The sequence below is a fragment of the Neovison vison genome, chromosome 13 (genome assembly GCF_020171115.1).
Source record: "Neovison vison isolate M4711 chromosome 13, ASM_NN_V1, whole genome shotgun sequence".
Lineage (NCBI taxonomy): Eukaryota > Metazoa > Chordata > Mammalia > Carnivora > Mustelidae > Neogale > Neogale vison.
The window spans coordinates 3,835,834-3,845,629 of NC_058103.1; the positions used below are offsets into that span (position 1 = coordinate 3,835,834).

Consider the following 9,796-nt stretch of genomic DNA (forward strand, 5'->3'; position numbering starts at 1 on the left):
TTTGCATCAAAGATGTCTGAGGATTCTTTCTTGGGTGTGGGATGGAAACCTCACCCCACCAAACCTCACCCATATTCCAAGACCCCATTACCAAAACCCCCACGTGGGTAGGGGCTCTCTCTGGTCAAGACAAACCAGGGGACGGGTTTGCCTGCGCATGCGCTGGTCACCCCTCACCGCACCTGTTGCCCCAATTCCAGGGCCCAGAACCCCCAGTCGCAGCCCAGAGCCTCTGATCACTGGCCCCGGCGTACAGACGCGCCCTCTCCCTTCCTGGAACCCCTGAACCCGGCCGGCACCCAGTCCGGGCCAGTACCGGGTGCAGACCCCAACGCTGCGGCGGCACCCCACGGCCGCGGGCCGAAGCCCATACAGCCCGGGAGGCCGTAGGAGCTACTAAGCGACTCCGGCGGACTTGCCCGAGCAGGAGCGCACGCGCTCGCGCCGGGCTGGAGGGGACCCTGCGGGCTGTGCAGGCACCGGGTGGGGGCTGGGACGCCGGCGCCAGCCGCGCTGGGGGTGGTGGCTCCGGAAGGCGCGAGACCTTCGCGAGAGTTCCGGGCCGCGCCGGCGCACTGAGAGCGGTGCGGGGACGCGCGCGGTGGCCGTTGGGGGTGGGGCGCTCGGGGCGGGCCCGCGCGCGCCCTGGAGAGGGGCGGGGCCGCGGCCACGGCGCAGGCGCAAGCGCGTGGCCGCGGCGGCGGTTGGGGAGGGTTCTTCCGGAAGGTTCGGGAGGCTTCTGGAAAAGGCGCCGCGCGCCGGGCGGGCCCGCGTCTATATAAGGGAAGCGCGGGGGCGGCGCGCCAGTTGCTCCTGCGTCCGGGTGCTGCGTCCTCTCGGAGCCCGTGCGGTCCTTTAGCCAAGGTGAGGGGGCAGTTGGGGGGGTTTGGGGGGGCGGCGGGGGTCCAGGGCGGCGGGCTCGGGGCGGGCTCCCCGGAGGCCGTGGGCCTGTGGGGCGGCGCGGCTGTGCTCTCGCAGGCGGAGGCCTCGGGCCTGCTGCGCCCCCGACCCCCCACTCGCGGGAAAGGGGGTGCGCCCGGGTCGGTGGGGTTCCCCGGCCGCCGGGCTACGGTTCCGGGGTCTCGGGCGGAGGGGAGAAGGGAGAGGGGGCTCCGGCTCCGGCTCCGGGCGGGGTCCCCGAGGGCGTGTGGCGCCCGGTGGCGGCGGCGTGCGCGCGGCCCTCGTTGTCGCAGCTGGAAATGAGGTCATCCTTTGTCGGCGGCCCCGGCTCGGCCGGCGAGCGCGGGCCTCCCGGAGGAGCGGGCGGGGGGCGCGGGGGCGGCCCGTAACCGGCTCCGCGGCCCTGCAGATGCCTGAGGAAACCCAGACCCAAGACCAGCCGATGGAGGAGGAGGAGGTGGAGACGTTCGCCTTCCAGGCGGAGATCGCGCAGTTGATGTCGCTGATCATCAACACCTTCTACTCGAACAAGGAGATCTTCTTGCGGGAGCTGATCTCCAACTCGTCCGACGTGAGTGCGCGGCGCGGCGGGCCGGCTGGGCGGGCGGGCACCCCCTCCCCGGGCGCTCGGCCCTCACCGGCGCCTGCTCTGTCGACAGGCTCTGGACAAAATCCGATACGAGAGCCTGACCGACCCCAGCAAGCTCGACTCGGGGAAGGAGCTGCACATTAACCTCATCCCGAACAAGCAGGACCGGACCCTCACCATCGTGGATACCGGGATCGGCATGACCAAGGCCGACCTGATCAACAACCTGGGCACCATCGCCAAGTCGGGGACCAAAGCGTTCATGGAAGCTCTGCAGGCGGGCGCAGATATTTCTATGATTGGCCAGTTCGGGGTCGGGTTCTATTCGGCCTACTTGGTGGCCGAGAAGGTGACGGTGATCACCAAGCACAACGATGACGAGCAGTACGCCTGGGAGTCCTCCGCAGGGGGCTCGTTCACGGTCCGCACTGACACAGGTGGGCATCCGGTGGGCTGCTTTCCTGGCCCTTGCGTCGTTGGGGGAGGGGCTGGTGCTGTAGGCTGGGGGCCCGGAAGATGCTGTGGAGGCCTGGGCCGCACGTGATAAAGAGGAGTGGGGCCCTTGAGTTCTGATCGTGGGCAGGCGGTTAACTGCCCAGGGTTCTCCTTCCATAGTACAAGTAAGCCTCATATGATTAAGTGGCTCAAAACCGTTGGGTGTGGCGTGGAGAACAATTGAGGGTTTTCTGTTTTCCAGTTGCTTAATTTGCCCATTCAGATTGAAATTGAGTTTTTTCTCTCTGTGCAGGTGAACCTATGGGTCGGGGAACGAAAGTTATCCTGCACCTGAAAGAAGACCAGACGGAGTACCTGGAGGAGAGGAGGATAAAGGAGATCGTGAAGAAGCACTCCCAGTTCATCGGCTACCCCATCACTCTGTTCGTGAGTGTCGCCGCCCAGTGTAGTGCGCAGAGCTGGTGACCGGAAGTTCTTAGTGTTTGGGTCTGTTGATGAGGGAAAGAGCCAAACTTGCATTGGCGGGACTTTGCGAAGTTCTTTCTCCCTGTCCACGTACCCAGGCTGGTTACTTAGGTAGAGAACATGAGATATCGACCAGAGTGTTTTGGCTGATAAACATTTCTTTATTTGAGTCTTAGACTTGGGTGTTAACTGTGCCCAGTCCAGGGTGTTCTTTAGTTCCAGAATGCAGAGGTGACGTGGTTTTTTGTCTTATTTTGAAGGTGGAGAAGGAACGTGATAAAGAGGTGAGCGATGATGAGGCTGAAGAAAAGGAAGAGAAAGAGGAGGAAAAAGAAAAGGAAGAGAAGGAATCTGATGACAAACCCGAGATAGAAGACGTTGGTTCCGATGAGGAGGAGGAGGAGAAGAAAGATGGGGACAAGAAGAAGAAAAAGAAGATCAAGGAGAAGTACATTGATCAGGAAGAATTGAACAAGACAAAGCCTATTTGGACCCGAAACCCCGACGATATTACCAACGAAGAGTATGGAGAATTCTACAAGAGTTTGACCAATGACTGGGAAGACCACCTGGCAGTGAAGGTGAGTGCCCCGAGCCCTGCAGGTTGTCTGACGTGGTCGGGGTGTGGGTTGCTGCGCAGGGCTCTGTCCCAGCCCTCGTACTCTCCCCCCAAGAGCTCTTTTGGTTCTGTGACTGTGAGCGGAGGGCGTTTTCAGTGGCTCCTACCTGTGTTGTCCATTGATGATGGGTCGCTGTGTGCTTCCTTAAACAGCATTTTTCAGTGGAAGGACAGTTGGAGTTCCGAGCTCTTCTCTTTGTGCCAAGACGTGCTCCCTTTGACCTATTCGAGAACAGAAAGAAAAAGAACAACATTAAGTTGTATGTTCGCAGAGTTTTCATCATGGATAACTGTGAGGAGCTCATCCCAGAGTATCTGAGTAAGTGTGGGCGGGGTGAGGCTCCACACAGTGGACTCAAGAATGCATGTGGGGGGCCCCTGGGTGGCCCAGTGGGTTGAGCCTCTGCCTTCGGCTCAGGTCATGATCCCAGGGTCCTCGGATCAAGCCCTGGTTCAGGCTCCTCTCTTTCTCTCTGCCTGCTTGTGATCTCCCTCTTTTTGTCAAATAAATAAAATATTTTTTAAAAAAATTTTTAAAAAAGAACCCATGTGGGGCAGGAGATGATCTTTGGTTCCTTGGGTTTACCTGTTCGTGGATTGTGATTATCTGCATCTTTGGGGATGACTTTGAGTGCATTTGTTTGTATTTTTTCAGATTTCATCAGAGGTGTGGTGGACTCTGAGGATCTTCCTCTAAATATTTCCCGTGAGATGCTGCAGCAAAGCAAAATTTTAAAGGTTATCAGAAAGAACTTGGTCAAAAAGTGCTTAGAACTCTTCACCGAACTGGCCGAAGACAAAGAGAACTACAAAAAGTTTTATGAACAGTTCTCCAAAAACATCAAGGTTGGTGTGAACACATTTGATCCTCAGTAGTAGTGGTCATTATGGTTTGTCAAATTTTATGGCTTTCTTTAAATGCAGAGAAATCAGAGTCTACGTTCTCTTTCAGCTTGGCATCCACGAGGACTCCCAGAATCGGAAGAAGCTCTCGGAGCTGTTGCGCTATTACACGTCCGCCTCCGGCGACGAGATGGTGTCGCTCAAGGACTATTGCACCAGAATGAAGGAGAACCAGAAGCACATCTATTACATCACAGGTAAGGACGGAGGGTGCACGGGCACCGGCCTCTGCTGCTCCGCTCCCAGGGACGAAGCCAGGCAAGACCACGTGGGCTGGGCGCTATCTGTGGTTAGATCTGACTAGACTTAGCAAAAGGCAGAAGCAAGATGAAGTCCTTGCCTGTTAAAGGTCTGTAACTTTTCCCACCCCTCAGGTGAGACCAAGGACCAGGTAGCGAACTCGGCCTTCGTGGAGCGTCTTCGGAAGCACGGCCTGGAAGTGATCTACATGATCGAGCCCATTGACGAGTACTGCGTCCAGCAGCTGAAGGAGTTTGAGGGGAAGACGCTGGTGTCTGTGACCAAAGAGGGCTTGGAACTTCCAGAAGACGAAGAAGAGAAAAAGAAACAGGAGGAGAAAAAGACAAAGTTTGAAAACCTGTGCAAGATCATGAAGGACATCTTAGAGAAGAAAGTAGAGAAGGTGGGTGAGCGCAATGCCCCGGGCTGCCGCGGTCTCCTGGTCATGGGCTGCCTTCTAGAGGGCCCGGAGGGGTTGGCCAGGTTTGTCCTCCGTAGGCCCTTTCTCCCCCTGTGTTGTTTGAACTTCCCGAATAGAAAATTAGCATTTCCTACATAGAGAAAACTCCTAAGGTCGCTGAAGACCCAGGGAGTTAGGGTGTGTTGGAAGAAAGCTCGGAATAGTTGAATTGGCGGCGGTGTTTCTGACTTGTGCCTGCTCAGTCCTTGGAGTCCTTGGGTTCCATGTTCCCATGCCGCTGGTGGTCCTACCGAAAAATGAGCTGTAGTGGCGTCTTCTACGTGCATTCACTGATTTCTTCACGCTCTGCTTGTAGGTGGTCGTGTCAAACCGACTGGTGACCTCCCCGTGCTGCATCGTGACAAGCACGTACGGCTGGACGGCAAACATGGAGAGGATCATGAAGGCCCAGGCCTTGAGAGATAACTCCACCATGGGCTACATGGCCGCGAAGAAGCACCTGGAGATCAACCCCGACCACTCCATCATCGAGACCTTACGGCAGAAGGCCGAGGCCGACAAGAACGACAAGTCTGTGAAAGACCTGGTCATCCTGCTCTACGAGACGGCGCTCCTGTCCTCCGGCTTCAGTCTGGAAGATCCGCAGACGCATGCCAACAGGATCTACAGGATGATCAAGCTCGGTCTCGGTAAGCTCCCCGCCGCGCCGTGGGCCGGGCGGGACCTTCAGCCCCATCAGCGTTAGGGGTGGCCCCTCCGGCTTGGGTGACCTTAATGGCTCCTCTTTCAAAGAACAGAGGGGCGCCTGGGTGGCTCAGTGGGTTAAAGCCTCTGCCTTCAGCTCAGGTCATGATCCCAGGGTCCTGGGATCAAGCCCTGTATTGGGCTCTCTGCTGAGTAGAGAGCCTGCTTCCCCCTCCCTGTCTCTCTGCCTACTTGTGATCTCTGTCAAATAAATAAAATTTTTAAAAAACAACCCAGAGAACAGACCTTCTGATTAGAAGGGCTGAAAAACGAAAGCTCTTTCAGCACCGACCAACGGTTCAGCCTTTGCCGTGGCTGCAGAGCAGCGTAGTGGGCTGGTGGTCGGCCGGCTTCGAGAAACCTAACAGCAGGAGGGCTTTCTTTCCAACAGGTATCGATGAGGACGACCCCACCGCTGACGACAGCACCGCGGCCGTGAGTGAGGAGATGCCCCCCCTGGAAGGGGACGACGACACGTCGCGCATGGAGGAGGTTGACTAGGTGCGGCGAGAATGACTTGTACATGTATTCGATGCTTTATCTTCATTCCCTCTGATAATATATTTTCAAGGATGTTTTTCTTTATTTTTGTTAACATTTTAAGGATCTGTATGGCATGATAATAACTACTTAAGGGGAAGATAAGATTTCTTTCTGTTCGAGTGTGATACTGTGACGTGCAGCAGCTAAAGCCCAGCTAGTTTTCTTCCCTAGCGCCACGCCGGCTCGTAACCGGACAAGGTGACCTTTGTTGTGAGGTGTGCGTAACCTAACGTTAACTGTGGTCTCCAGTGTTTAGCTACCAAGCGGATTCCTTAGTAAGACCAAATTTTGTCTGTCACTGAAGTGTTCCGAGTTATACCTTGATGTTTTAAAGAGAAATGTTGGTTAAAACCGCTCTCACCCTCTAGGATCTACTTTTTAAATCTTCTGTCCCCTGTAGTTCAGATGCATGTACCAGGCCTCTAGAAACTAGTAGTTCAGCCAACCGGAAGGGAGTAGCCGTGTATAGGGCTTGTTTCCCAAAGAGGAGCGTCGTTTAGAGTAGCGACATGGCGCCGACCTAGGCGTGTGGTAAAGCTGTTGGAGGAGTGAGTGACTCCACACGGTCTGTGAGTGGAAATGTAGTGCTCAAGTCACATTCTACAATAAAAGGTTGTAACAAATACAAGTTAAAGTTCCGTGAAAGTGTTTCGTCTGGGGGGGATCAGGGGAGTTGTAGGGGAGCAGGCACCCCAGTTGGAAGAACCCGAGTTCAAACATGTGTTGCTTATGAGGAGACCAAGAGGGACGTGGTTACCGTGAGGGCCTGAAGTCCTCACCGCCCTGCCGGGGCACACTGATGTGGGGGCCCTGGGGGTGGGGGGTCACATTCTAGAGTGCATGGAAGAGAATGGGAGCGTGACAGCACGGCGTCCCCCCTGTGCTGTGTCCCATTCCCTCACAGACCGTTCCTTGCTCAGGATTTTCATGTCCAAAGTGCGTTTCTGTATTTGTAAAACCTTTCTGTCCTAAATATAGCTCCTTAATACCTCAGCCTTACAGGTATGAGTTCTTCAAATCTGCTTAGGCCACCCCACCCGAAAGCCTCCTAGTCGGGCTCTTCATTGAGCCTCCGGCAAGACACTGTGAGCGCCACGGGGAGAAGGGGAGCTCCGGTCTCCACCAACCAGCCGAGCGGGGAGGCTTCCCCTCTGGGAGCTGGGGCAGCAATGGCCAATCCTAAAATTGTGTTTCTGGAAAACGGGTGGTAGCGGGTCCATGCAGGATTTGGGAGGTGAAGGTCACATACAAACCATGATCATGACCAGCCTAGGTCACTGGGCCAGGAGAACCCCGAGTTGTGTGTCCTGGGGCAGGGTGGGCCCCTGGCTCCCTAGAGCCACTGAGTCCCTGGTGAGTGGTAAGCCCATCTGATCTTCAGAATCCTCTCTGCAATCCCTGTCTTGTGCTGGTTCCAAATGGACCTCCCAGACCGGCTCTCTGGTGGTCTGCTGCTCCGGGAAAGGGGACCAGCTGGGAGGAAGTGTGAGGTTTTTGCACTAAAAGGAATGCCAGGAAGGGTGGGGGGGGGTCCTTCTGTGTTTCCTGGGTCCAGTGAATACTGGAGGTTGTTGGACATGCGAGGGGATCCACAGAGGACCTCAGTGATTTCCATGAGAGTTGAGCACTTGAGGCAAACCGTGTATCTGGAAGCATCCCCCGCTGACCCCTTCTGGAGCCGGGACTACCAAGAAGATGGATGCTCAGGGCGCTGGGTGAGGAGCTCCAAAAGGACACAGGGGGCCTCAAAACCCAGGGTTGCTTCACACCTTCCAGAATAGTCCCATCCTGTGAAGGAGGGCAGGTCACAGGTTCGAGTTCCAGCAAGGAAGCAACGAAGAGGCAAGACATGAATGAGGTCCGAAGATAGATCAGTATGCAAAAACCAATTTAGCTTAACATCAAACGGTTAAATCTTCAGGGCGCCTGGGTGGCTCAGTAGGTTGGGGCCTCTGCTTTCGGCTCTGATCATGATCCTGGGCTACTGGGATGGAGCCCCGCATTGGGCTCTCTGCTTGGCGGGAAGCCTGCTTCCCCCTCTCTCCACCTGCCTCTCTGCCTACTTGTGATCTCTGGCGGTCAAATAAAATCTTTTAAAAAACAAAAAAAAACTGTTGTTAAGTCTTCAAAAATAAGTTCAGGGGCACCTGGGTGGTTCTGTTGTTGAAGGGCCGAATCTTGATTGGGTTTAGGTCATGATCTTGGAGCAGGGTTGTGACTGCCCCCGTCTCCCTGCGTTGGGATCAGGGAAGTCTGCCTGAGATTGTCCACTTTTCCGATTCTGCCTGCCACCCCAGCTCGCTCCCTTTCAAATCTCAGGGTCCTCGGAGCCCCACATTTGCTCAGCAGGGAGCCTGCTTCTCCCTTGCTGCTTGCTGCTCCCTCTGCTTGTGCTCTCTCCTACAAATAAAAAATCTTAGAAAGTTTCTTAAATATTAGGGAGCACACACAAGTAGGGGAGGGACAGAGGTGGAAGGAGAAGCAGGCTCCCATGGTCAGGGACCATGATCTGAGTCACCCAGGCGTGCCAGAATGGGTGGGTTTTAATGGTTTTACTTAAATAGCAAATGAAAACAAGCATGAGGGGCGCTTGGCTGGCTCCATAGGAAGAGCAAGTGACTGGCTCTCGGAATCAGGAGTTGAAACCTCACGTTGGGTAGAGAAATTACAGAAGAAAATAAGCTTTAAAAAATGAGGGAAGAGGGGCGCCTGGGTGGCACAGTGGGTTAAGCCGCTGCCTTGGGCTCAGATCATGATCTCGGGGTCCTGGGATCGAGTCCCACATCGGGCTCTCTGCTCAGTGGGATGCCTGCTTCCTCCCCTCTCTCTCTCTGCCTGCCTCTCTGCCTACTTGTGATCTCTGTCAAATAAAATCTTAAAAAAAAAAAAAAAAGCCTCTGCCTTCAGCTCAGGTCATGATCCCAGGGTCCTGGGATCGAGCCCCGCATCGGGCTGTCTGCTCAACGGGGAGCCTGCTTCCCCCTCTCTCTCTGCCTACTTGTGACTCTGCCTGTCAAATAAAAAAAGAAAAACTAGGGAAAGCAGTCTCTCGGCGTTCAAAGTGACCTGAAGCAAGTCACTGGACTCCTCACACCTCTGACCTCGGTTGTAAATGAGAAATGGTGACGCCAGGAAGAGCTTCCTGGCCTCGCTAGGTAGCGGGCTTCCCCGTGCCCGGCGTCGAGCAGGTGCTGTGACACAGCTGTCCCTTGCAAGGACGCTCCGCTTCTGGGGACCTTCCCCACCTGTCTTCCGAGCCTCCCTCACCCAGGCTTGCTTTTACCACACACCGTTCTGAGCTGCCACCGAGGCCCAGCCTGAGCCTCCCGTCCTCCGGGAAGGTCCCCCACACCTTCTGCCTCCCTGTCCGTCAGCCTTCTCGGTCTCTAGTGATTCCTCTCAGGCATCTACATCCGCCAACAGCCACCAAGCGCCAGGCCAGGCCGGGCCCGCGGGCCCTGCGGAGGAAATGGCCTTGCAGAAGGCCGACAGAGCCACGGCAGCTCATGTGGAGGCCACGAGGGCTCTGGCTGAGGTACAAGCGCAGCAAGGACAGGCAGGGTCTAGGGAAGCTTCTGGAAGGGGCTGACTGCTGACAGAAAGCTGGCCTGATCGCAACAAAGAGGAAAGGGGACAAGGGACCAGGTGGCTCACCAGGCTTGAAAGCCTGGACATGGCCTGAGGAAGGGACCTGCACTCAGGCTGAGTGACAAGAGAGCTGGGGGGTGACCATGGGTGACTGTGTGACCTGGACGCAGACCGGGATCAGATGGAGACTCTGGAGGCGGCAGCCCATAGGCAGCCTCATCAAGATAGCGGGGCCTGTGCCCACTTCCTGAGGCGTGTCTGTCCCACCAGGAACTGCTAAGGCGGTTCCACCGTCTTGGTTTTGTCTCATCTTGGTGCCAGGTGGCCC

The 9,796-nt window shown here is 56.0% G+C and overlaps 1 protein-coding gene across 1 annotated transcript; it reads left to right on the plus strand.

Moving 5' to 3' along the window:
* Positions 1-716: 716 nt before the first annotated feature.
* Positions 717-6,508, plus strand: HSP90AA1 (heat shock protein 90 alpha family class A member 1). The gene is made up of 11 exons (XM_044229592.1): positions 717-864; positions 1,310-1,471; positions 1,560-1,926; positions 2,238-2,371; positions 2,671-2,991; positions 3,183-3,348; positions 3,685-3,875; positions 3,982-4,129; positions 4,307-4,575; positions 4,949-5,282; positions 5,729-6,508. The coding sequence occupies exons 2-11, from the start codon at positions 1,310-1,312 to the stop codon at positions 5,836-5,838; spliced, it is 2,202 nt and encodes a 733-aa protein (XP_044085527.1). The 5' UTR covers positions 717-864; the 3' UTR covers positions 5,839-6,508.
* Positions 6,509-9,796: the final 3,288 nt, after the last annotated feature.

Bases quoted from the DNA above. Each gene is read 5' to 3' on its own strand.
- HSP90AA1 (XM_044229592.1), top strand. From the start codon at position 1,310: ATGCCTGAGGAAACCCAGACCCAAGACCAGCCGATGGAGGAGGAGGAG. The intron at 3,349-3,684 runs GTAAGTGTGGGC...GTATTTTTTCAG, and splicing joins GCTCATCCCAGAGTATCTGA to ATTTCATCAGAGGTGTGGTG. The intron at 5,283-5,728 runs GTAAGCTCCCCG...TCTTTCCAACAG, and splicing joins GATGATCAAGCTCGGTCTCG to GTATCGATGAGGACGACCCC.